The 27,500-nt window shown below is 46.4% G+C and overlaps 2 protein-coding genes across 2 annotated transcripts in view; both read left to right on the top strand.

The window, feature by feature from the left end:
• The window catches only part of LOC307027432 (vacuolar protein sorting-associated protein 45-like), a 6,048-nt gene extending 4,485 nt beyond the window's left edge, over window positions 1-1,563 (top strand). The window contains exon 5 of the mRNA XM_079695679.1: window positions 1,232-1,563. Coding sequence (XP_079551805.1) covers window positions 1,232-1,313 — 82 coding nt within the window. The 3' untranslated portion in view covers window positions 1,314-1,563. The remainder of the gene's footprint in view (window positions 1-1,231) is intronic.
• A 1,032-nt stretch (window positions 1,564-2,595) lies between these two features.
• LOC307027431 (pleckstrin homology domain-containing family O member 1-like) lies at window positions 2,596-24,502 on the top strand. Its single transcript, XM_079695678.1, has 10 exons — window positions 2,596-2,781; window positions 6,215-6,364; window positions 8,222-8,362; window positions 14,025-14,129; window positions 14,590-14,691; window positions 16,788-17,090; window positions 17,433-17,530; window positions 18,743-18,932; window positions 19,183-19,295; window positions 21,749-24,502. Exons 1-10 carry the CDS (start codon window positions 2,755-2,757, stop codon window positions 22,467-22,469), a joined length of 1,950 nt encoding a protein of 649 aa, XP_079551804.1. The 5' UTR covers window positions 2,596-2,754; the 3' UTR covers window positions 22,470-24,502.
• The last annotated feature ends 2,998 nt before the right edge of the window (window positions 24,503-27,500 follow it).

The raw sequence follows: 27,500 nt of genomic DNA on the forward strand, positions 1-27,500 counted from the left end.
TGACTTCACCTGAGAGAGTCTGCATCACCTGAGAGAGTCTGCATCACCTGACTTCACCTGAGAGAGTTACTTCACCTGAGAGAGTCTGCATCACCTGACTTCACCTGAGAGAGTCTGTATCACCTGACTTCACCTGAGAGAGTCTGCATCACCTGACTTCACCTGAGAGAGTCTGTATCACCTGACTTCACCTGAGAGAGTCTGCATCAACTGACTTCACCTGAGAGAGTCTGCATCACCTGACTTCACCTGAGAGAGTCTGTATCACCTGACTTCACCTGAGAGAGTCTGTATCACCTGACTTCACCTGAGAGAGTCTGCATCACCTGACTTCACCTGAGAGAGTCTGTATCACCTGACTTCACCTGAGTCTGCATCACCTGACTTCACCTGAGAGAGTCTGCATCACCTGACTTCACCTGAGAGAGTCTGCATCACCTGACTTCACCTGAGAGAGTCTGCATCACCTGACTTCACCTGAGAGAGTCTGTATGACCTGACTTCACCTGAGAGAGTCTGCATCACCTGACTTCACCTGAGAGAGTCTGCATCACCTGACTTCACCTGAGAGAGTCTGCATCACCTGACTTCACCTGAGAGAGTCTGTATCACCTGACTTCACCTGAGAGAGTCTGCATCACCTGACTTCACCTGAGAGAGTCTGCATCACCTGACTTCACCTGAGAGAGTCTGCATCACCTGACTTCACCTGAGAGAGTCTGTATCACCTGACTTCACCTGAGAGAGTCTGCATCACCTGACTTCACCTGAGAGAGTCTGCATCACCTGACTTCACCTGAGAGAGTCTGCATCACCTGACTTCTGGTGCAGGCCTAGGTTCCACTCTGTTGTCCACGTTCATAAAGCAACAGCATCAGAGCACGGTGCAGAGTCTCTAGATGAGTCCCTCGTTCTTATTAAACATCCATGTTGTAGTCCTCTGTATAAAAACTGTAGTTTCCATAGTTTCCCCACAGCAGCAGACGCACATTCATGACGTCCGCTGGCGCATCATAAACACGTTGGATAGTGAAAGTGCAGTCGATTCTCAAAGCAGTCTCTTCTCCTAAGTCCTTTTGATTTCTCCTATCCACTATCCCTTAACCCCGTGACCTTTCACTCGAGGAGGGGAAGATACGATAGGGTTAGACGTTAGGAGCTGATTTTTTGATTATTCCACTGCAACCCGGGTGTTTTGTGTTAAAATGATTCTACCTGTTGTTCCCCCCAGCTTCCTGGAGGAAGTGATGTCATCGGCTGGTCAGAGCGGAGAGAGAGCCCAGACGAGCGGTCGCCAAGGCAACAGACGCTGATCACCGTGCAGACCATAACTACATTCCTGTGTGTGTGTGTGTGTGTGTGTGTGTGTGTGTGTGTGTGTGTGTGTGTGTGTGTGTGTGTGTGTGTGTGTGTGTGTGTGTGTGTGTGTGTGTGTGTGTGTGTGTGTGTGTGTGTGTGTGTGTGTGTGTGTGTGTGTGTGTGTGTGTGTGTGTGTGTGTGTGTGTGTGTGTAATGTCACTACTTAATCACTATGTAACTTAAATAAAACCTAGATTAAGTGTGTGTGTCTCTCTCTCTCTGTTGCGGCTTTCACACCAGCGCTTTAGGTCTTTAATGAATCAGGTCTTTAATGACTCAGGTCTTTAATGAATCAGGTCTTTAATGAATCAGGTCTTTAATGACTCAGGTCTTTAATGACTCAGGTCTTTAATGAATCAGGTCTTTAATGACTCAGGTCTTTAATGACTCAGGTCTTTAATGACTCAGGTCTTTAATGACTCAGGTCTTTAATGAATCAGGTCTTTAATGACTCAGGTCTTTAATGACTCAGGTCTTTAATGACTCAGGTCTTTAATGAGTCTTTAATGACTCAGGTCTTTAATGAATCAGGTCTTTAATGACTCAGGTCTTTAATGAGTCTTTAATGACTCAGGTCTTTAATGAATCAGGTCTTTAATGACTCAGGTCTTTAATGACTCAGGTCTTTAATGACTCAGGTCTTTAATGACTCAGGTCTTTAATGACTCAGGTCTTTAATGAATCAGGTCTTTAATGAATCAGGTCTTTAATGAATCAGGTCTTTAATGACTCAGGGCTTTCTTTAAATACATAAGGTGTTGGTTTTTCGGTCCTTAAAGTTATCTATTATAAACCTTTCAATGAAGTGAGGTTTTATGAATGTGCTAATGTTCTGTTTGGAAGTTAAAACATAATAAACATAATAATTTCATTGTAAAGGTGCGTTAACGGACAGAAAACATGGAATTAAAAGGTTCAGAAAATATAAAAGATTAAAGTAAATGTTTCCTTTTTTGGTGTGTGTGTGTGTGTGTGTGTGTGTGTGTGTGTGTGTGTGTGTGTGTGTGTGTGTGTGTGTGTGTCTCTCTCCCTCTGTGTGTGTGTGTGTGTGTGTGTGTGTGTGTGTGTGTGTGTGTGTGTGTGTGTGTGTGTCGCCAGATGGCGCTATCGGGCTCCTTATATTTTCACCGGAATATAGGCTAAAGTGCGCGTCCTTCAGCGTGTCAGGTCGCGTGCACGTTAGATGAAAGAAGGAGCATCTGCCTGCACACACACACACACACACACACACACACACCCCCCCACCCACCCACACACACTGGCTGCAGACAACAGGCACCGAGCAGCAGGAGCGCGCACCGAGCAGCGGGGCAGCGGGAGCGCGCACCGAGCAGCGGGGCCGCGCACCGAGCAGCGGCTGCAGCTCCTCTCCGGTGAGACCGAGGCGGAGGGAGGATGAAGAAAAGCACCCAGAGAGGACGGGTAGGCACCATCCATCTTTATATTTAATATATATATACTGCTTCAAATGAGTGAGAGCATCCTCTCCATCCCATAATCACACAGTGCTCATCATGCAGGGATCACGGTGTGCTGCTCTGCTCCGACTCTCGTTATTTCATTATTTAAGCGTGTTAATACAGTATTCATGTCAGTATACCATTATATACCATTATATACCATTATATAGGCCTCTCATCATATATCATCAAATATCATCATATATATTCAAACCTCGGATTGCAGAGTGTGATTCTGTCTCATTCCAGTGAACAACAGCTGACTCTGTTTTATATAACAACAAACAACTTATATCTAGCTTCATATTGAATAATTACTCAGTTTAAACTCTACAAATACTGAATCATGACAGAAGGAACTATTATAGAAAGAAAAACAAAGAGGTGAAATGCTATATTATATATATTATTTAATAATTCATGTCTTACATTTAAGTATGAGGGTTAGTATGAATGAATAATACTATGTTAAGGAGCCCAATCATTATTAAAACAACTGTGCTGCACCGTGGCAGCTAACAGCTAACGGTCTACACTTTACAGCTAACTGCTAACAGCTAACGGCTAACATCTTACAGCTAACAGCTAACAGCTAACGGTCTACACTTTACAGCTAACAGCTAACGGCTAACATCTTACAGCTAACAGCTAACGGTCTACACTTTACAGCTAACTGCTAACAGCTAACGGCTAACATCTTACAGCTAACAGCTAACGGCTAACATCTTACAGCTAACAGCTAACAGCTAACGGTCTACACTTTACAGCTAACTGCTAACAGCTAACGGCTAACATCTTACAGCTAACAGCTAACAGCTAACGGTCTACACTTTACAGCTAACTGCTAACAGCTAACGGCTAACATCTTACAGCTAACAGCTAACGGTCTACACTTTACAGCTAACAGCTAACAGCTAACGGCTAACATCTTACAGCTAACAGCTAACGGCTAACATCTTACAGCTAACAGCTAACAGCTAACGGTCTACACTTTACAGCTAACTGCTAACAGCTAACGGCTAACATCTTACAGCTAACAGCTAACGGTCTACACTTTACAGCTAACTGCTAACAGCTAACGGCTAACATCTTACAGCTAACAGCTAACGGCTAACATCTTACAGCTAACAGCTAACAGCTAACGGTCTACACTTTACAGCTAACTGCTAACAGCTAACGGCTAACATCTTACAGCTAACAGCTAACAGCTAACGGTCTACACTTTACAGCTAACAGCTAACAGCTAACATCTTACAGCTAACAGCTAACGGTCTACACTTTACAGCTAACAGCTAACAGCTAACGGTCTACACTTTACAGCTAACAGCTAACGGCTAACATCTTACAGCTAACAGCTAACGGTCTACACTTTACAGCTAACAGCTAACTGCTAACAGCTAACGGCTAACATCTTACAGCTAACAGCTAACAGCTAACGGTCTACACTTTACAGCTAACTGCTAACAGCTAACGGCTAACATCTTACAGCTAACAGCTAACGGTCTACACTTTACAGCTAACAGCTAACGGCTAACAGTCTACACTTTACAGCTAACTGCTAACAGCTAACGGCTAACATCTTACAGCTAACAGCTAACAGCTAACGGTCTACACTTTACAGCTAACAGCTAACAGCTAACAGTCTACACTTTACAGCTAACTGCTAACAGCTAACGACTAACATCTTACAGCTAACGGTCTACACTTTACAGCTAACTGCTAACAGCTAACGGCTAACATCTTACAGCTAACAGCTAACGGTCTACACTTTACAGCTAACAGCTAACTGCTAACAGCTAACGGCTAAGGGCTAACACTTAAAGGTCCCATGTCATGGCCATTTCTACTGATCATAGTTCCATTGTTGAGGTCTGCTAGAATAGATTTACATTGTTCAATGTTCCAAACTCACATTGGTTTCTCATACAGCATCTCTGTATAGTGTGTGTATAGCGGCCAAAATCATACAAATATAAGAAAGAAATATAACGCAAAGTGAGGCACCCGTCAGCGAGTCTTACGCATGGGTAAAAATCAAGGTCCGAGCAAAAATCGTTTCAGTGCAATTTATTATTTATAAACACAACAAGCCTTTTCTTCCTTCTTACCCGATGGTAAAAAAACATCAGCCTAACGGGTGCGCCGCTCACTACCACCTGTTTCCCATATTTATAATGAGCAGGTCTCCCCTCCCCCGGTGCCCAAAGGCTGCCTTTACAAAAAACAGAGGCATAATACTTATTTGATAAACTTAAATAAGAATTAAAAGGAAGATTTACTATAAACAGAAAAGAACAATAAAATAAAAGGATAACTATTAAATAATATAAACTCCTGGATATGGCTTCATCAATGTCCTACACTCTCTGTCCTACACGGCTTGTTGGAGCTCCTGCCCCCCCCTGTGAGCCCATTGTGCTCTGATTGGTCAGCTCGCCCACTCTGTTCTGATGAGTCCACCACCGTAACAGTGACACATCAGTGTTTATGTGTCACAATGGCGTTTATTAGCAACCAGGAAATGACACCAGTGATGACAAACAGGTGAGAATGCTGCGTGGGGTCTGCGGGACATCACGGAACTCAGCCTGAGCACACACACACACACACACACACACACACACACACACACACACACACACACACACACACACACACACACACACACACACACACACACACACACACACACACACACACACACACACACACACACACACACACACACACACACACACACACAGCCTGAGAAAAGATAGGGCTGTGTGTGTGTGTGTGTGTGTGTGTGTGTGTGTGTGTGTGTGTGTGTGTGTGTGTGTGGAGCTCCACGGGTTGATCCATTTGTACCAATTGATCCATTTGGCCGTCGTTAAGTAACTTAGACCAGGAAGAAAACAATGGAAAAAGAGAAATCTCCAATGAGGCGTTCTGGGCATACTTGTCAACTCTCCTGATTTTCGCGGGAGACTCCCGATTTCATTGCCCTCTCCCGGTTTCCACCCGGGGTCATATTTCTCCCGCATTTCTCCCGATTTTTGACCAAATCAGATTTACTCAGGACGGTTTCCACTCGGACTTTAATACAGCTACACCATTGTTTGGTTTCCATGGTAGCGCGTCTGTTTAGTAGCACGCGCAACTGAAAGTCGGATCCAGTTTGAATCGTTTGGTTTGGATCCAATTTGAATCGTTTAGTCTGGATCTAGTTTGAATCGTTTGGTCTGGATCCAGTTTGAATCGTTTAGTCTGGATCTAGTTTGAATCGTTTGGTCTGGATCCAGTTTGAATCGTTTGGTAGTTGATCTCCTGCTCTGTGGTCGTTTGTTTCGTTGCTGATTCCCTCAGTTCCTGTTATATTGTGAGTAATATGAACTATGATATGGTGTTGTGTCCAGGGCCCGCAGGACGCGGGGCCGCCGGCGTCGCAGCAGCCGGAGAAGACGGGCTGGATCAGGAAGTTCTGCGGGCGCGGGATCTTCAGAGAGCTGTGGAGGAGCCGGTACCTGGTTCTGAGAGGAGACACGCTGTACATCAGTGAGAAAGAGGTGAGGTCACTCTCTTTGTATCAGAGCCTCCAGCTACCATCACATTCACTTGAAACCATCAATTATGAGATTTTTAGAAAAAGCCAGAATTATGAGATTTTAAGAAAAAGTCAGAATTGAGAGATTTTCAGATTTCAAAAAAATCGGAATTATGAGATTTTCAGATAAAAAAAAGTCAGAATTTAGAGATTTTCGGAAAAAGTCAGAATTTTGAGATTTTTAGAAAAGAGTCAGAATTTTGAGATTTTTAGAAAAAGTCAGTATTTTCAGAAAAAATCAATAATTTTTTGATTTTTCAGAAAAAAGATAATAATTTTCCGAATTGAGGAAAAAGTCAGCAAAATCATAATTTCGAGATTTTCAAAATGTTGAGATTTTCAAAAAAGTCTGAATTTTAGGGAAAAAGTCAGAACTTCTATCGGTCTGTAAAATGAGCTAGCCATCATTAGCTCCAGACTCAGACCAGCTCTCCTCCAGCAGCAGCTCCTCACAGCTCCTACATCAACATAAAACCTTCCTGGATCAATTCATCAGGTTCTGATCTGAATAGTTAGTTTCTCTCCTCAACGGTTCATTTCAAAGCTTGACAACTGTTTCTTTGGGGGTAAAGGTTGATAAAGCTGCTGATGCTATGCTAAGTGATGAGGCTCTGACAGGAAGTACCAACACAGCGGTGAATCAGAGGAGAGCAGTTTCTCTTCTTCGTTGGTGTCATTATGAATCTGGATTTACTAACTAGAGTTGCAGATGTCAGATTGTATCCGGGGCCCTGAAGGCAGCACAGGTCAGGTGTGACTCTGCATTTCATTATATAACTCGTGTCCTTACATAATAATCTGCTGAGTCACCGGGCAGAACAAAACTGACCGCTGCACTTCTTACTGAGCTGAGTGTGTGTGTGTGTGTGTGTGTGTGTGTGTGTGTGTGTGTGTGTGTGTGTGTGTGTGTGTGTGTGTGTGTGTGTGTGTGTGTGTGTGTGTGTGTGTGTGTGTGTGTGTGTGTGTGTGTGTGTGTGTGTGTGTGTGTGTGTGTGTGTGTGTGTGTGTTGTTCAAAGGTTTAAAGGGACAGTGCATGTTTCATTCTTTTCTCTTTTACTGTTAGTAATACAAGTAAAAATGATGCATTCACTATCATTTGATGTTTTCATATCAAAATGGTCATACATGTTTGAATGTCTCGTGTTTTTATGATATTGTCCGTGAGATATAAACTAAAATAAGTACTTTTCAGCAGTTGCAATATCTCCGGAGTTTCTGAATCTGTGTCTCTGAGACTCGGACGATTAAAGTTGTACCAAGTGAAAACGTCTCTGTTGAATGAAACATGGAAACCAAACGTCTCAGACTTTATCTCCAGAGACTCTGAAGACCTGGGGGGAGGGGGAGAACTCAAGGATTTTAGCCTCTGCAGACCATTGACGTGCAGTGTGTGTGTGTGTGTGTGTGTGTGTGTGTGTGTGTGTGTGTGTGTGTGTGTGTGTGTGTGTGTGTGTGTGTGTGTGTGTTAGTGTGAGTGTATGTGTATGTGTATGTGTATGTGTGTGTGTGTGTGTGTGTGTGTGTGTGTGATTACATCAGAACAAACAGCAGCTGTGAGATCAAAGAATGTTTCTGAGGGAAGATGTGACTGTGATTGTTTTCTCTCTTGCACTAAAGACCACTTTTAATGTCCTGTAGTTTCAATTTTTAAGTTTTGGTAACGTGTGTGTGTGTGTGTGTGTGTGTGTGTGTGTGTGTGTGTGTGTGTGTGTGTGTGTGTGTGTGTGTGTGTGTGTGTGTGTGTGTGTGTGTGTGTGTGTGTGTGTGTGTGTGTGTGTGTGTGTGTGTGTGTGTGTGTGTGTGTGTGTGTGTGTGCAGGTGAAGGACGAGAGGAAGGCTCAGGAGGTTTTGGACCTGGCGGATTACGAGCGCTCGGAGGAGCTGAGGAAGGCGAAGAGTCGCAGTAAGAAGAACCACAGCCGCTTCACTCTGCTGCGCTGCCGGAGGCCGGGGAACTCTGTGAGTCACCATCAATACTCTGACCAATACTCTGATCAATACTCTGATCAATACTCTGACCATTACTCTGACCAATACTCTGATCAATACTCTGATCAATACTCTGACCAGAGTATTGATCAATACTCTGATCAATACTCTGATCAATACTCTGATCAGAGTATTGACCAATACTCTGATCAATACTCTGACCAATACTCTGATCAATACTCTGATCAATACTCTGACCAATACTCTGACCAGAGTATTGATCAATACTCTGATCAATACTCTGATCAATACTCTGATCAGAGTATTGACCAATACTCTGATCAATACTCTGACCAATACTCTGATCAATACTCTGACCAATACTCTGACCAATATTCTGACCAATATTCTGACCAATACTCTGATCAATGCTCTGATCAATACTCTGATCAATACTCTGACCAATACTCTGACCAATACCCACCTTTATTATAATGTGTTATAAATCACTAATCACAAGCTGCATGCAGCGACAGCTGTCCTCAGGGAGGGGGGAGGGGACACCTATCTCAGGGAGGGGACACCTGTCTCAGGGAGGGGGGAGGGGACACCTGTCTCAGGGAGGGGACACCTGTCTCAGGGAGGGGGGAGGGGACACCTGTCTCAGGGAAGGGTCACCTGTCCTCAGGGAGGGGTGAGGGGACAGCTTTCCTGAGGGAGGGGGGAGGGGACACCTGTCTCAGGGGGGGGTCACCTGTCCTCAGGGAGGGGTGAGGGGACAGCTGTCCTCAGGGAGGGGGGAGGGGACACCTGTCTCAGTTCGGGGTCACCTGTCTCAGGGAGGGGGGAGGGGACACCTGTCTCAGGGAGGGGACACCTGTCTCAGGGAGGGGTGAGGGGACACGTGTCTGCTAAACTCACATGGTCTGAGGTCATTACGCTGACCCATGATGCATCACATGAATGCTCGTCATGTGAACAACATCTGGTTCTTATGATTCTTTGTGAACCCTGTGAGCCGTGTTCCCACCAGCTCTCTGACTGCTGTCAGTGCGCGTCTGCTCAGCTCTCTGACTGCGTCTGCTCAGCTCTCTGACTGCGGTCTGCTCAGCTCTCTGACTGCTGTCTGCTCAGCTCTCTGACTGCGTCTGCTCAGCTCTCTGACTGCGTCTGCTCAGCTCTCTGACTGCTGTCTGCTCAGCTCTCTGACTGCGTCTGCTCAGCTCTCTGACTGCGTCTGCTCAGCTCTCTGACTGCGGTCTGCTCAGCTCTCTGACTGCGTCTGCTCAGCTCTCTGACTGCGTCTGCTCAGCTCTCTGACTGCGGTCTGCTCAGCTCTCTGACTGCGGTCTGCTCAGCTCTCTGACTGCATCTGCTCAGCTCTCTAACTGCTGTCTGCTCAGCTCTCTGACTGCGTCTGCTCAGCTCTCTGACTGCTGTCTGCTCAGCTCTCTGACTGCGTCTGCTCAGCTCTCCGACTGCGGTCTGCTCAGCTCTCCGACTGCTGTCTGCTCAGCTCTCTGACTGCTGTCTGCTCAGCTCTCTGACTGCGGTCTGCTCAGCTCTCCGACTGCTGTCTGCTCAGCTCTCTGACTGCTGTCTGCTCAGCTCTCTGACTGCGGTCTGCTCAGCTCTCTGACTGCGTCTGCTCAGCTCTCTGACTGCGTCTGCTCAGCTCTCTGACTGCGTCTGCTCAGCTCTCTGACTGCGGTCTGCTCAGCTCTCTGACTGCGTCTGCTCAGCTATCTGACTGCGGTCTGCTCAGCTCTCTGACTGCGTCTGCTCAGCTCTCTGACTGCGGTCTGCTCAGCTCTCTGACTGCGTCTGCTCAGCTCTCTGACTGCTGTCTGCTCAGCTCTCTGACTGCTGTCTGCTCAGCTCTCTGACTGCGTCTGCTCAGCTCTCTGACTGCGTCTGCTCAGCCCTCTGACTGCGGTCTGCTCAGCTCTCTGACTGCGTCTGCTCAGCTCTCTGACTGCGTCTGCTCAGTTCTCTGACTGCGGTCTGCTCAGCTCTCTGACTGCGTCTGCTCAGCTCTCTGACTGCTGTCTGCTCAGCTCTCTGACTGGTGTCTGCTCAGCTCTCTGACTGCGTCTGCTCAGCTCTCTGACTGCGTCTGCTCAGCTCTCTGACTGCGTCTGCTCAGCTCTCTGACTGCGGTCTGCTCAGCTCTCTGACTGCGTCTGCTCAGCTCTCTGACTGCGTCTGCTCAGCTCTCTGACTGCGGTCTGCTCAGCTCTCTGACTGCTGTCTGCTCAGCTCTCTGACTGATCATTGAATCTATTACTAATCGTTTTTCGTTCATTTGTCGAAATCCTACTTCTTTGTTATAGTTTTACATCCAATATCTGTCAAAGTCAACTTTATTGTCAATCTTGCAGCTCGTGCGTACAGAGAGAGAGAAATACCATCAGTGCCATCCTGAATCTGATGTTAGTCCCTTTGCATCTCTTCTGGGTCACTTTTCAATCCGTTTTCTTTATATTTGAAGTGTTTTTCTGTTAGTTTGACCTCCATTGGTTTGGCGTCTCTCTGCAGTTAAACATGTCCCACATTGGGATCAATAAAGTACTATCTTATCTTATCTTAGTCTGAATTCAATGATTGGTGTGAGCTTAGAGGATTTCTGGATGATTTGGGACACTCTAAAGATAGTCCATCCCGAGGGGAGCATGAAGGATGCATCTTCTCACATCCATCCCATAGTAGTTGTTGATGATGAAGAGCAGAGTCTTCCTCCTCTCGTGTTCGTCTCCCAGAGATTACTGCGGCCTGCCTCACGCTCTCTCCCGATTGGTCGCTGCTCGGCCTGCTCTGCAGCCATTGGTCGATGTGTGTGTCCGTCAGGTTAATCCTCAGAATCCCATCAGTGTGTGTGAGGCGGATTACAGCTGGGACACGTTCACATGTTGATCTGCTGTCACACAGAGACACGTTCACATGTTGATCTGCTGCCACACAGAGACACGTTCACATGTTGATCTGCTGCCACACAGAGACACGTTCACATGTTGATCTGCTGCCACACAGAGACACGTTCACATGTTGATCTGCTGTCACACAGAGACACGTTCACATGTTGATCTGCTGCCACACAGAGACACGTTCACATGTTGATCTGCTGTCACACAGAGACACGTTCACATGTTGATCTGCTGTCACACAGAGACACGTTCACATGTTGATCTGCTGCCACACAGAGACACGTTCACATGTTGATCTGCTGTCACACAGAGACACGTTCACATGTTGATCTGCTGTCACACAGAGACACGTTCACATGTTGCTGCCACACAGAGACACGTTCACATGTTGATCTGCTGTGAGTTAGTTAGTATAGAGACAAAGAGATGTAAAATGATCAGAAATACAAAAAAAACAACTAAAAAAAACTTCAGAACGTGAAACTCACTGAACAATAATAAACAAAACAAAAGACTGCTCTGTGTCTCTGTTCCTAACCTCCTGCTCTGTGTCTCTGTTCCTAACCTCCTGTTCTGTGTCTCTGTTCCTAACCTCCTGCTCTGTGTCTCTGTTCCTAACCTCCTGCTATGTGTCTCTGTTCCTAACCTCCTGTTCTGTGTCTCTGTTCCTAACCTCCTGCTCTGTGTCTCTGTTCCTAACCTCCTGCTCTGTGTCTCTGTTCCTGACCTCCTGCTCTGTGTCTCTGTTCCTAACCTCCTGTTCTGTGTCTCTGTTCCTAACCTCCTGTTCTGTGTCTCTGTTCCTAACCTCCTGCTCTGTGTCTCTGTTCCTAACCTCCTGTTCTGTGTCTCTGTTCCTAACCTCCTGTTCTGTGTCTCTGTTCCTAACCTCCTGCTCTGTGTCTCTGTTCCTAACCTCCTGTTCTGTGTCTCTGTTCCTAACCTCCTGCTCTGTGTCTCTGTTCCTGTTCTGTGTCTCTGTTCCTAACCTCCTGTTTTGTGTCTCTGTTCCTAACCTCCTGCTCTGTGTCTCTGTTCCTGACCTCCTGCTCTGTGTCTCTGTTCCTAACCTCCTGTTCTGTGTCTCTGTTCCTAACCTCCTGTTCTGTGTCTCTGTTCCTAACCTCCTGTTCTGTGTCTCTGTTCCTAACCTCCTGTTCTGTGTCTCTGTTCCTAACCTCCTGCTCTGTGTCTCTGTTCCTAACCTCCTGTTCTGTGTCTCTGTTCCTAACCTCCTGTTCTGTGTCTCTGTTCCTAACCTCCTGTTCTGTGTCTCTGTTCCTAACCTCCTGTTCTGTGTCTCTGTTCCTAACCTCCTGCTCTGTGTCTCTGTTCCTAACCTCCTGTTCTGTGTCTCTGTTCCTAACCTCCTGCTCTGTGTCTCTGTTCCTAACCTCCTGTTCTGTGTCTCTGTTCCTAACCTCCTGCTCTGTGTCTCTGTTCCTAACCTCCTGCTCTGTGTCTCTGTTCCTAACCTCCTGCTCTGTGTCTCTGTTCCTGTTCTGTGTCTCTGTTCCTAACCTCCTGCTCTGTGTCTCTGTTCCTAACCTCCTGTTCTGTGTCTCTGTTCCTAACCTCCTGTTCTGTGTCTCTGTTCCTAACCTCCTGCTCTGTGTCTCTGTTCCTAACCTCCTGCTCTGTGTCTCTGTTCCTGTTCTGTGTCTCTGTTCCTAACCTCCTGTTCTGTGTCTCTGTTCCTAACCTCCTGCTCTGTGTCTCTGCTCCTAACCTCCTGCTCTGTGTCTCTGCTCCTAACCTCCTGCTCTGTGTCTCTGTTCCTAACCTCCTGTTCTGTGTCTCTGCTCCTAACCTCCTGTTCTGTGTCTCTGTTCCTAACCTCCTGTTCTGTGTCTCTGTTCCTAACCTCCTGTTCTGTGTCTCTGTTCCTAACCTCCTGTTCTGTGTCTCTGTTCCTAACCTCCTGTTCTGTGTCTCTGTTCCTAACCTCCTGTTCTGTGTCTCTGTTCCTAACCTCCTGCTCTGTGTCTCTGTTCCTGTTCTGTGTCTCTGTTCCTAACCTCCTGTTCTGTGTCTCTGTTCCTAACCTCCTGTTCTGTGTCTCTGTTCCTGTTCTGTGTCTCTGTTCCTAACCTCCTGCTCTGTGTCTCTGTTCCTGTTCTGTGTCTCTGTTCCTAACCTCCTGTTCTGTGTCTCTGTTCCTAACCTCCTGTTCTGTGTCTCTGTTCCTAACCTCCTGCTCTGTGTCTCTGTTCCTGTTCTGTGTCTCTGTTCCTGTTCTGTGTCTCTGTTCCTAACCTCCTGTTCTGTGTCTCTGTTCCTAACATCCTGTTCTGTGTCTCTGTTCCTAACATCCTGTTCTGTGTCTCTGTTCCTAACCTCCTGTTCTGTGTCTCTGTTCCTAACCTCCTGTTCTGTGTCTCTGTTCCTAACCTCCTGTTCTGTGTCTCTGTTCCTAACCTCCTGCTCTGTGTCTCTGTTCCTAACCTCCTGCTCTGTGTCTCTGTTCCTAACCTCCTGTTCTGTGTCTCTGCTCCTAACCTCCTGCTCTGTGTCTCTGTTCCTAACCTCCTGTTCTGTGTCTCTGTTCCTAACCTCCTGTTCTGTGTCTCTGCTCCTAACCTCCTGTTCTGTGTCTCTGTTCCTAACCTCCTGCTCTGTGTCTCTGTTCCTAACCTCCTGTTCTGTGTCTCTGTTCCTAACCTCCTGCTCTGTGTCTCTGTTCCTAACCTCCTGCTCTGTGTCTCTGTTCCTAACCTCCTGTTCTGTGTCTCTGCAGGTTCCTAACCTCCTGTTCTTTGTCTCTGCAGGTTCCTAACCTCCTGTTTCTGGCTGTGAGTCCTGAGGAGAAGGAGTCCTGGGTCAACGCTCTGAACGTGGCCATCATCAAAGCCAAGAACCGCATCCTAGACCAGGTACAGCATGTGGTCTGAGCTGTTGTTGGATCAGATGAGATGAGATGGAACTTTATTTCTCCCCCTTGTGGAAATGCATGCGTTTATAGCAGCAACAGGGTCAGGTAAAATAGAGTACAACAAAAATAAAGTGATAAGTAACTATTGGAACAAGATATCATAAAACGTTGAGCATTTGAATGAACATGTTAAATATATTTACATAAGTGTGAAGATGTGAGTGCAGGTTTTATAAACCTGCTATACTTCAGAGGGCGCCAGACTCAGTGTGTGTGTGTGTGTGTGTGTGTGTGTGTGTGTGTGTGTGTGTGTGTGTGTGTGTGTGTGTGTGTGTGTGTGTGTGTGTGTGTGTGTGTGTGTGTGTGTGTGTGTGTGTGTGTGTGTGTGTGTGTGTGTGTGTGTGTGTGTGTGTGTGTGTGTGTGTGTGTGTGTGTGTGTGTGTGTGTGTGTGTGTGTTCAGGTGACCCTCGAGGAGGAAGGGTCTCTGGTTCATCCCACCAGAGATCGAGCAAAGATCCCTCAGGGCCGCCGGCTGCCGACCAGAGGACACCTGCTGGCCGTGGTACTGAGACATCTCTCTCATAGTGTCTGTCCATAGAGAGCTGCAGGAGAAGGACTCTCTGAGACGTAGTGGAGTACAAACACGTTGTAACTGTACTTAAGTACATGTTTCTGGTATCAGTACTTTACTCCACTACTTATCTCTGAAGACTTTTTACTTTCCACTTCTCACATGTTGAACTCAAATACCTGTACTTTCTACTTCTTACATGTTGAACACAAATACCTGTACTTTCTACTTCTTACATGTTGAACACAAATACCTGTACTTTCTACTTCTTACATGTTGAACACAAATACCTGTACTTTCTACTTCTTACATGTTGAACTCAAATACCTGTACTTTCTACTTCTTACATGTTGAACTCAAATACCTGTACTTTCTACTTCTTACATGTTGAACACAAATACCTGTACTTTCTACTTCTTACATGTTGAACACAAATACCTGTACTTTCTACTTCTCTCATTTTCCTAACAGGCTGGTTCCTTTAGTCTGAATGTGTGTTTGGTGGCGTGATCATTATTATTTAGAGTCATTGCGTGCCTATTGATTTGAACACGATCCGTGTATCCATCATTTCCTGGGTTGCGTTCCGATAATCCAAAAATCAGCTCCTAAATTCTAACCCTATCATCTATCCCTTGACCTCTGAGTGAAAGGTCACGGGGTTAAGGGATAGTGGATAGGAGAATTCAAAAGGACTTAGGAGAAGAGACTGCTTTGAGAATCGACTGCACTTTCACTATCCCACGTGTTTATGATGCGCCAGCGGACGTCATGAATGTGCGTCTGCTGCTGTGGGGAAACTATGGAAACTACAGTTTTCTATACAGCGGACTACAACATGGATGTTTAATAAGAAGGAGGGACTCATCTAGAGACTATGCACCGTGCTCTGATGCTGTTGCTTTATGCTTTATGAACAACAGAGAAACATATTCTTCATGACCAAAGCTGGAATTGAAATAAAAAAGGAAAGTGAAACTTCTGCTCGTCACCCTCTCCCTCCGGTCCACATTAATACAAATGATCCCAATACGTATGATTGGATGAAAAGATCTTAAAATCAATACAAATGTATTTATTATAAACGTTAGTCCTTAACACCTATCACTGTGTACACCATTCAAACATCTTTTAAAAGTTGAACAAACCCCACACAGCTCAGTGAAATGTTGACTTTATTTGATCATTTCAGTAAAAACTAACGTTCATATTTCTCTCTTTGATTATAATACTGATGAACGTTCAGAACAAAGCACTTTGGCAACTTACCACATACGTTTTAAAATGCTTAATAAGCACCGTAACTTTCATGATATCATTTCTCCGTCATAATCGGTTGTTTCCGTGAACGGCCGACTGTTGTGTGACGCAAATGCTGCGGCTGCAATGCATTGTGGGGCAGCATTTTCTCCTCTCCTTTCGGTTAGGGAGGTCCAGTGGTTCCTAAGCTAAAGGAGGTGATAAAGGAAGTTTGAAACCTCCTTTCCTATCATTTGGAAAATTGGAACGGCACTTATCATGGCTGCCACTGAGGGACTTCCGGGTCGTTTCACTCCGTTAGGAAGGTTCCTAAGAGAAATGGACTATTGGAATGCAGCCCTGGTCTTCTCTAAAGAAGAGGGACCAATGAAAACGTTGTCATGTTGCCGTTGGTCACCATGGAAACATTCATTAGCTAACAATGACATTATTGTTCTATTAATATAAAGGGAGGTCAGGTACTCTTTAAAACAGCTGCTAGTTATGGGTACTTTTTACTGAAGTACATTTCAAAGCCTCTTTACTTTGACTTGAGTAAAGAAGTTTAGTCAGTACTTCTACTTTCACCAGAGTATTTTTAAACACGAGTATCTGTACTTCTACTTGAGTAAAGGATGTGTGTACTTCTACTTGAGTAAAGGATGTGTGTACTTCTACTTGAGTAAAGGATGTGTGTACTTCTACTTGAGTAAAGGATGTGTGTACTTCTACTTGAGTAAAGGATGTGTGTACTTCTACTTGAGTAAAGGATGTGTGTACTTCTACTTGAGTAAAGGATGTGTGTACTTCTACTTGAGTAAAGGATGTGTGTACCGTCTCTCTCTCAGGCGTCCACCTCCTCCCACGGGATGCTGACCCTGGATCTGGTAGCAGAGGAGGACGGTTTCTCGTACGACGCTGACTATCGGGGGTCCTGGGAGGCCGACCTGCCTCGGGGGGGCTCCTGTGGTCAGGTGGCAGCTGAGGGGTTCTCGGGGCTCGGCGTCCGGCAGCGAGCGGGAACTGACGTCTCGAAGCTGAGAGTCTCCAAGGAGCCCAAAGTGAAGACCAGCAGCCTGCCCAGAGGGAGCGAGCTCTCCTGGGGGAAACACCCCCACCCCGAGCCCTCAAAGACCCTCAAGAACCAGCAGGTCTGGAAACAAATATTAAAGATATAGAACATTTAAACATTTGACAAAATACACATCCTATAATAGTTCTGAAGATTTAGCAGCCAGGTATATATTGCACAGTTATTAACGGCATATATATATATATATACATATATGCATATATTGCAGATATTACACGTTTTGCGCATATTGCAAATAGTTGGTATTTAACAACAAGGCCACACAATAGAAAATGACTGATGCCACAACAGAGTCATAAATGTCTGAAGGAGTGCCCCCTGCACCCCAAAAGACCTCAGTCTTTTGTTGTTTGTTTAAATCTCAACCCACCGACCACTGAACCTCAGCCCTTTGTTTCAGGTCCTTCAGGCCCAGAGTCGGACGCCTCAGCCCGGGAAGAGGTTCAGCATGCAGGGTCGAGGGCGCTGCGCCTCCATGGATGAAGTCCTGTCCTCCAGGTACACTAACTCCTGAAGTCCACTAGGAACAGAGAACAGAGAGTATTCTCAGAGAGCTGATCCAGATTTGCTGCATCATGACCACATTACTAAAATGTGGGCGGGCTTTAAACCCACGGGCCAATCAGAAACGTTTCTGTCAGAAATAATGAGACGTGTTCTGAAGTAACATGGTCTGTGTTTACATTAGCATGCTAACACTCAGAGCTAACCTGTACTGGAGAGAGTGTGTGTGAAGAAGCAGGAAGTCAAAAGGAAGTCACCTTGTGGTAAACCTGAGAGAGAGAGAGAGTTTGAGCTCCATCCTGTTTCAGAGAGAATCCTTGATTATGTTTTTTTTAAAGCTACAGACCCAGAATCATCTCCTTAGTAACAGCTGGAAGAGAGGGGGATGAGGCTAGAATTATCTGTTTGGTATTTTGAGCAAAACACTTCAGATACATGTTTTTTATATATTTGTAAATATCTAACACTAGGGATGTCCTGATCACCTTTTTTTGCTCCCGATCCGATTCCGATCATTTGATTTTGACAATTTGCCGATACCAATTTTTCCCGATCCGATCTTTATGCAATGCATTAAGAGAAAAAAAAGCATTCAAGTTGTTCCTTAAGGTTATTTTTTTATTTAAATTGGATATTCTATCCAACATGGATATAGCTTCTTTCTTTCACAGCAGCATTGGATCAGTTCAGTTGTGCAGCATTGGATCAAAACAAAATAAAGCTTATCAGTACTCGTTAGCTTACTGCTACAATTAGACACTGCGCCCACTCTGTTGCCAGATTTGAGAGAAATAACCAGGTCTATGAAAACAAGCCCCAAAGAAGCAACACATACATGATGTTCTGTAATTTGAAACCAAAACTAAGGCCTCAGGATGACTTTAAGACTTGAACATGGTCATTTTTGTTTTGTAACATTGAATACAACATTTTTAAAAGTATTTAAAACATTTAAAAAAATTAAAAATAATAAATCCCGATCCCCGATTTTTTTTCTCCCGATTCCGATCTTTTGAAAATCACGTGATCGGCTCCGATCCCCGATCACGTGATCGGATCGGGACATCTCTATCTAACACATATAATATAGGCCTACAAATATTATAATACGAGACCTTTAAAGCTCATGATGGCCCGCTAAAAGAAAGGGTGGTGAGGGGAGCGTTTTCCTTCCTCTCTAACTTCCCTCCCTCTGCTTCCCTTCAGACCGGCGATGATTCGCTCTGAGTTTCGCTCGGCTCTCCGGCGCTGCCCGACAGAGGAGGGGCCAACGGAGGGGTCGACGGAGGGGTCAACGGGGGGGTCGACGGGGGGGTCGGGGGTTGGCCAGCTGCAGAGCCTCATCGCTCAGAGGATGCAGCGAGCGCAGGAGCTGCTGGAGGAGATGAGGCTGGAGGTAACTCTATATTCAAATTCAAGATTCAAAGGTTTGATTGTCAGATGCTCAGCAGCTACAGAGTAGCTCCTCCAACAATGATACATATATAATAAAATACAAATTTAAAAAAGTAGTGCAAGAAGTCTATATACATGTAAACAGTCAAGATGACAAAACGATGAATGTTTATCGAGGCTCAGGTGTTTAGCAGTCTTATGGCCTTGATGCAGGAGGAGGAGATAATGACATGTGATGCTGTGATTGACAGGAGCTGCAGAAAGCCAAGGCGGAGCGAGAGCGGGGGGGCAGCTCCCCCTACCTGAAGGGCATCGACTCCCCCCGCCTGCATCACCTGCGAGGATCAGACTCCCCCCACTCCAGGTGAGTTATCATATTTATCATATACAGACGCACAATGAAGCGCGGTCACATGACTTCACGTCACCTGAGTGGGCAAAATACTTTTTGTATGACACTGAGGTAAAACATGATTCCCGGCCTGCTAGTGCTAGGGATGCTAGCCCCCTGCCTCCCAGTTCCCAACCTGACACCATACGCCTCGGTGTGTTCTGTCTGGAGTCAGCCCCTGCTTCTGCCCCCTTTCCTGCTCCTGTCCAGGAACCTTTCTTGGGTACTCTTCTGGCCTTTGGAGGTCCATGGAGCCTCCAAAAGGCTCCTAAGAGAAGAAAGACCAGCCTGAGCCCCAGCAGCCATGCTTGTTCTGTTGGTGGTCTCGCCAACTCCACATCTTGTTCCGTTGGTGGTCCCGCCAACACAATGTCTTGTTCCATTGGTGGTCCCGCCAACTCCACATCTTGTTCCGTTGGTGGTCCTGCCAACACAATGTCTTGTTCCGTTGGTGGTCTCGCCAACTCCACATCTTGTTCCGTTGGTGGTCCCGCCAACACAATGTCTTGTTCCGTTGGTGGTCTCGCCAACTCCACATCTTGTTCCGTTGGTGTTCCCGCCAACACAATGTCTTGTTCCATTGGTGGTCCTGCCAACACCACGTCTTGTTCCGTTGGCGGTCCCGCCAACTCCACGTTTTGTTCCGTTGGTGGTCCCGCCAACTCCACGTTTTGTTCCGTTGGTGGTCCCGCCAACACAATGTCTTGTTCCGTTGGTGGTCCCGCCAACACCACGTCTTGTTCCGTTGGTGGTCCCGCCAACTCCACGTTTTGTTCCGTTGGTGGTCCCGCCAACACAATGTCTTGTTCCGTTGGAGGTCCCGCCAACTCCACGTCTTGTTCCGTTGGTGGTCCGGCCAACTCCATGTTTTGTTCCGTTGGTGGTCCCGCCAACACAATGTCTTGTTCCGTTGGTGGTCCCGCCAACTCCACGTTTTGTTCCGTTGGTGGTCCTGCCAACTCCACATCTTGTTCCGTTGGTGGTCCCGCCAACTCCACGTTTTGTTCCGTTGGTGGTCCCACCAACTCCACGTTTTGTTCCGTTGGTGGTCCCACCAACTCCACGTTTTGTTCCGTTGGTGGTCCCGCCAACACAATGTCTTGTTCCGTTGGGGGACTTGCCACCTCCCGGTGCTCCTGCCCCGTCGGTCCAGCTGACTCCGGAGCTGTCCCGCCATCGCCTTCGCCCCTGTCTCCTGCTCCAGAGTTTTCCCGCCGCGATCTCTCCCCCTTCTAGGCCTCTTCGATTCCCCCGGGCCGTCCGCCCGGTAATTGAGGTTACCGGCATCGGGGGAGAGGAGAAGGTCATTGCTGATTTCGAGGAGTACTGTGGTTTGAGCGGGATCCGGATTGAAAAGTTTCTTAGAGGTTATTGGCAGAGAGGTGATGCTTGAGATGTGACGCTACAGCGCGTTCCAGAACTTTGGACAGAAAGGGTAGGTTCGAGATTGGTCTGAAGTTATTAGGGTTGTCAGGGTTGAGTCCGGGTTTTTTCAGAATGGGGGTGATAGCAGCTATTTGAGGGATGGTGGGACGGTGCAAGAAGACAGGGAGGAGTTGATTGTTGCAGTGAGGAGTGGAGAGAGAGCAACCTCCGTTTCCAAATCCACCAGTGGGGTATTTACTGACGTACTTTATGTGGTAGGTCTCAATGACGTGCGGTGAGGTTCATGGCTGGTGAGGCACTGACTCTTTCAGAGTCAGATTTACAAATATTATATTTTGACCTTAATCAAAATATTCGGTTATTTTCAAAAGCTTTTTTAGTCTGATGCTTCGATTCATTTTAAACAGACCGTTCAACAAAAGGATACCCAACATCTAAATATTGGATTGTTCTTTCTTAGTCAGATCCCATTTTCATTACAATGGTGGTCTTACCTTGACTTGAAGATGAAGTCCATGCTCTCCTTCTGGACAACAATCTCTATTCTTTTTTTGTAAAAGTCCTCCTTATCTTCCTCTAGTTTCAAAAGTCTAGTTTGTTGTTTGTGTCTACCGTCTCTGTGTAGAATAACAGTAGCAACAAGAACCTGTGGGCTCACGTGCGCCCCCTGCAGTGCAGCAGAGGTTATGGCTGCCTCTCCTGGTGCTTTTCTCATTGCCGTTGTATGATGAGACCAGCGAGCCTAAATATCATATATACGTTAAATAAGTTATTTAGAGACTATGGATGGCGAGGATAAATGTAATAAAGGGATCTCCAAACATTACATTGGTGACCTACAGTGAGATGGTAACAGGCATGAGCTTAGTGCCCGCTTTCCAGACAGTTTCTGTGGGGTGACGCATTCTGAGGTGAGGCAGATCTCATCTGTGCCTCACCTGACGGAATTCGCTGGTAGGTCTTGTGTTAACCTCGGATCTGGTTCCTCCTCCCTGATGTTATGATGTAGACGTTAAACCCGTTTCTTTTTCTCTCCTCAGTAAATCGTCTGGTTCTCCTCGCAGCAGGAGTAGCGACTCCCCTCGTCTCCGGGGGAGAGATTCTCCCCGTCTGAGGGGGAGGGAGTCTCCTCGGTCCAAAGCCAAGAAGAACCGATCCAAAGGGACGGACTCGCCTCGCTCCAGAGGATCCAGCGACTCACCCAAAACCAGCAACTTCCCAAAACCTAGCGATTCCCCCAAAACCAGCGACTCCCCCAAACCCGGCGACTCCCCCAAACCCGGCGACTCCCCCAAACCCGGCGACTCCCCCAAACCCGGCGACTCCCCCAAACGCCTCACCGTCTCCGAGGCAGCACGACTCAAACTGTCTTCGAGCTCCAACAAGGAGGACGACCCTGCTGATTCTGATTCCCCTCCCGACTCCCCCCGGGTTGAAGGGTCAGATTCGCCCCAGGGGGGCACCTCCCCTCGGCGGGGGAGCCAGGAGGAGTGTCCCCTCCTCTCCTCCCCCTCCTCCCCCCCAGAGGAGGACGTGGAGGTGGGGAGGAGGCGCGACGAGGCGGAGCGTCTGCTGGAGGAAGCCGTGTCGTCGTGGCAGGAGGCGCAGCAGATCCTGCAGGAGGTGAAGGAGCTGCAGAGCCAGACGCTGAGGCGCCAGCGCAGGAAAACCTACGAGAAGATGGAGAGGAAAAAAGAGGAAGGGGAGGAGACGCCGGCATCACCCACCTCCCCCGAGGACGAAGGGTCTGAGACACCATGAGACCCCTCCTCAGATACTCCTTCTCTGGATCTCAGTGCTCCTCAGGGTTTTCCTCCGTGACCCAGAGCCCCCCCCGATACCCCGAGCTGATGCTCCGATCCGATCCGATGATACTCTAGTGGTCAGATCAAGTCTGAAATGCCACTTGCATCACAGCAGCTCCATGTGTAACATCAACATAGACAAACATGCTCAAAGACCCTTGATCAGCTGTGAGAGACGCCGATAAGCGCCAATGTTGTTTCTACGGGTTGTAGTACCGACCTCCGATCAAATAAAGCTCTCTGATTGGCTGTTAAGCAAAGACAAACCATCATGGAAACAACAAATCCCCGCCATCAGGATCACACCGTCTGTTTTCATTTCACATCTGATCGTTACAAAAAACAGGACTTTGGATATCTCCACGACGACATGAAGACGTGAAGTGAGAACAGAGTGTGTGTCCTCACAATCCTGCGTCAAACAGCTGATTGGACGATGGCCTCTTCCTGTAATTCAGGAGCAGACTTCAGGTCCTGCGGGGGTCTCCTCTCTGCACTAACCCCCCCTGATTTCCCCTCTTTGAGTCTCTCTTAATTTACTAAATGTTTAATGAGGCGCTCCCCGTCTGTGATCTCAGACACAAAGTCTTCCTCACAGATATTCAGGTTCAGGAAATAAAAAAAGACATTGTGTGATTTTAAGACTTTTTTCAAAGCGACGATGTCGACGTTTGTACGAAGGAGATTTTTTTAAAGGACAAAAGCACTGAAGAGCACAATCTTTCCTACAGCACTGATTATTAGTCTTTATAATATATATGATGTCTTCCTTTAGTTCCCAACGTGTCTGTGTTTCACCAGCTGCAGAAATCAGGGAGTTTAATATTTAATATTTCACAGCGTGACGAGACAATAAGCAATAATGTCTAAACACTGTAAAAAAAACCTGAAACTGTGATTATTGACACAGGAACGTTTACAAGACGATAATATGACCGTTATTTGTATTATTAAACCCGTTCTTACACCAGCTGAGGATCAGGCTTTAGTAAAGGATCATCTTCATCGAACCTCGACTCAAAAGCACAACACAGAACGACTGAGGTATGAACTGATGATTATGTGATTTACATTTGGGACAAAGTTTACAAAAGACGGATTTATATACCGTGTATTTCACGTCTCCTAACAATCACGATGAAGTGTCCGTGCTGCTCGGACACGAAGACAGAGTTTTATATGAGAAAATGTTCACGTTGCCAACAGGACGACTCTGACGTGTTACGGATTAAAGTGACCAATCAGAAACATGTGACTAACAGACATGGCGTTTAGAAGTATTAGAAACGTATATGACGTTATTTATGCGTTGCCAACACACTTGATGACGTTAACGTAGTACAGATTAAAATAAGGAACGTCACGTGTCTCGAACACTTAATGACATTTTGCCAATATTGCTAAATCTGGAAAAAGGTATTTATGTATTAATCCAGAAAAAAGAGAGGAAGACAGAAATCCAGATTATTGAGGAAACCGTAGGACGTGTTACTAAATTACACATTAACTGTAAAAATGCACTTTCTGAAAGTACGGACGACACAAAGAGCTGCCGATCGTTTCCTTTAAACGTCAGAAATCTGATGTTTTCTTTTTATAAATCACTTCTTGTGTTTGTTGGTGAAAATGTAATTTAATTCTGCACATTTATTTCAGTTTTTGGTCGAAACGTCTGAACTTCTCCAGTTTTAGTGATGTTTGCACATTAGTGGTCAGACGATGCACTGTGAGTTCATAACGTGGTGCACTGTTAGAATATGTTAAATGTTTTCTGATTATTTACCTTCAGATTTATATGTTGATGTTTTTGAATTACTGTATACAACAATGCATTGTGGGTAAATGGATTAAACCGCCTCGTCTACACGCTGAATAAAATAAGCTAATTAAAAAAGTTCTGTAATTTTTCTGTGATCAAACATTTCTAATAATACTTTTTCTTGTTTGAATAAAAATATGTTTCTAACCCGAACCAGAGTCCTGCACGGGTCTGATTTTCAAGACCCGCTCCCGCCCTGCACCCGCGACGTGCAATACCGAACCCGCCCCGCTACCCGCACATATTGCCAATTACTTCCGCAACCCAACCCGACCCGTCGGCACAAGAACCGCAACCCAACCCGAACCCTTATATATATGAGCAGTCAAAATGTGCAGTTATTAACACACGCAGTTTCATATTTGTCTCAAAAAGCGTGGGATGTTTGTTATGGTCTCATCTAGGATGAAACCAAAAGCCTCCAGACGATGGTTTTCGCTCTTGAGGAAGAGTTGCAGTCCAGCAGATATGTGAGACATCTGAATGAATTGTGCTTTTGATGATAAAAACATGACATTCGGCCCGCTCTTAGAGCATGCCCTAAGGAAGGTGTTTGGCTATAGGGCCGTCGCAAATGTGTCCATTGGTTGTTATTTCACCAGTAGCTTCGGTTCTAGACCACCTAGGAACTTGATTCTGGTGGCTAATCCCACATTTTCAAGGATGGGGAATGCAGTGGTACTATTTACAACATGCTGGAATGTAGCTAACTACACTTATCTGGTATTCAGGGAACAAAATACACATATACCATTAACATATTTATTATGGTGAAGTAATACACGTTACATAATATATATGTAATTTAATTTAGTCCGGCAGAGGCTCAGTCAGTAGGAGCCGTAGGGTCGTCGGTTCAAGTCCCCGACCAGACCTAAATATGGAGTGTGGACTTCTCCTTGGAGAGGTCCTAGTTCACCTCCTGCCCTGCCGTGGTGCCCTTGAGCAAGGCACCGGACACCCCCCTTCCCCCCTCACTCCCACTGCTCCTAGTACTAGACTCCTGGTGCTAGGATGGGTTAAATGCAGAGTACACATTTTGCTGTGTGCTCTGCATGTGTGACCATTAAAAGAGGGTTTTTCATCTCTCCCAATTCTATATTCTATTCCATCTATAATATTCAGTTCACGACAGGCCTGGTAATGAGGTCCAGTAAACTTCCCATCCACCTGTGGCCTTCCTCTTCCACCCCCAGTCAGCTGGGGATGGGAGTTCAGGGGCTGCAAACATCATCTGTCCCCAGCAGTGACCAGCTTGAAGGCAGCCCTCTTTGTGTGCTGAATCGAAGCTGCTTGTGTCGGGGGGAGTCCTTCCATTGTTCTACCTTTCTGGGTGAAGAGCTGCCTGATTGACTGACTCCTGGCTGCTAGTGCGGTCATACAATACCAGAGAGCAGTGTCACGCTCACTTCTCTACTTCCCCTCTTCTACGACCAGGCCAAGTCTGTGGCCATGATTCTTCATTCCATGGATGAGGTAAGGCAGGCGTTAGAGATTCTGAATCCTGCTCAGATACCTATCATCACTCTGGATCCACCTCTATGCGCTGTGGCTAAACACACCCAGTGGAGCTGGCCAGCAGCTCACGGTGAAGATCATTGTATTGTGGTGTTTGTTGGGTTTCACATTGAGATGGCAGCACTCAAGGTACTTGGCGACCTCCTGGAGGGGTAGCGGGTGGACAAGAGCAGCGTCATGTCCCCAGTTCCTTCTGGTCATCCTGCAGCTGGAAATAGAGTTGATGATCTTTGTGCGATCAATAAGAGAGGCAGACTTCCCACGCTACATAAATGCCCTGACCAAGATTGTGCCTTGGTTCCTTTCTCTGGGACACACCCACTATGCCGGATGGACACCAGTCCACTTGCGTGACATGATTGTGCTAAAAGAGAACCATCCTGATGTCCATGGGCAGTTTCTGAAAGGAAAGGCTGTGAAGAAGACGACACGCAGCTTCTCTCTATTGCCTTTGACCAGGCCCACGAGCAGAGCAATGCCTCTGAAAGGTGGTGGTGGAGCTGTGGGCCTGACAGAGGACCCTGCAGCTCTGCGACGCTGGATGCTCTCTGGCCCCGAGATGGCACGTGTGGTTGGGGAGTTTGAGGCCTCCACTGAGAAGAGCACCATGAGCAGACCAAACATGCACAAATGGCATTTGCCCGACATGTTAAAGCACTAACTGGTGCTATAGAAGACATGGGCAATCCATGCTGTGAAAAGAGCAGTGTAGATCGTCTTGTACTGGATACTAGAGGCCTTGCAGATGCAGCAGTCATTGACACTCTGAACCAGATCGAGAAACTCGGACAGGACGGGTATGACACCTACAGTGGAGGAAATACGTATTTGATCCCTTGCCAATTTTGTAAATTCACCCCCTTACAAATACATGAAGAGTCTATTATTTTAATGGTAGGTTTATTTGAACAGTGAGAGTAAGAATATCAAAAAGAAAATCCAGAAAAGTACTTTATATAAAAGATAAACAATTATTTGCATTTAACTTTGGGATATAAGTATTTGATCCCCTTGCAACAAACAAGGATTCTGGCTCCCACAGACCGGTTACATAAGTCCATTTCCTTTAGGAAAGTACTCCTGATATCAACTTGTTACCTGTATAAAAGACACCTGTCCACAGAGTCAACCAATCAGATTCCAACCTCTCCACCATGGGCAGGACTAAAGAGCTGTCTAAGGACCTCAGGGAGGAGACTCTAGACCTGCACTTGTTTGGGATCGGCTACAAAACCATCAGCAAGCAGCTTGGGGAGAATGAGTCAACTGTTGGTGCGATTATTCAGAAATGGAAGGAAAAAAAATGGACATCAATCAACAATCAATCGCCCTCGGTCTGGGAATCCACACAAGATCTCAAGCCTTGGGGTATTGATGATCATGAGAAAGGTGAGGGATCAGCCAAGAACTACAAGGGAGGAACTTGTTAATGATCTCAAGGCAGCTGGGAGCACAGTCACCAAGTAAACTATTGGTAACACACTACACCATAATGGATCAAACCCTGCACGGTCCCCTGCTCAAGAAGAACATGAAAGGCCCGTCTGAAGTTTGACCATCTGAATGATTCAGAGAAGGCTTGGGAGGAGGTGATGTGGTCAGATGAGAACAAACATTCTGCTTTGGGTGTTTCTCTGCTAAGGGGACAGG

Source organism: Notothenia rossii, assembly GCF_949606895.1.
Source record: "Notothenia rossii genome assembly, contig: scaffold_153, whole genome shotgun sequence".
In the NCBI taxonomy this organism is placed as follows: Eukaryota; Metazoa; Chordata; class Actinopteri; order Perciformes; family Nototheniidae; genus Notothenia; species Notothenia rossii.

Coding starts and splice junctions, on each gene's coding strand:
- LOC307027431 (XM_079695678.1), top strand. CDS start 2,755: ATGAAGAAAAGCACCCAGAGAGGACGG. Junction 14,692..16,787: donor GAGGACACCTGCTGGCCGTG/GTACTGAGACAT, acceptor TCTCTCTCTCAG/GCGTCCACCTCCTCCCACGG. Junction 18,933..19,182: donor TGGAGGAGATGAGGCTGGAG/GTAACTCTATAT, acceptor TGTGATTGACAG/GAGCTGCAGAAAGCCAAGGC.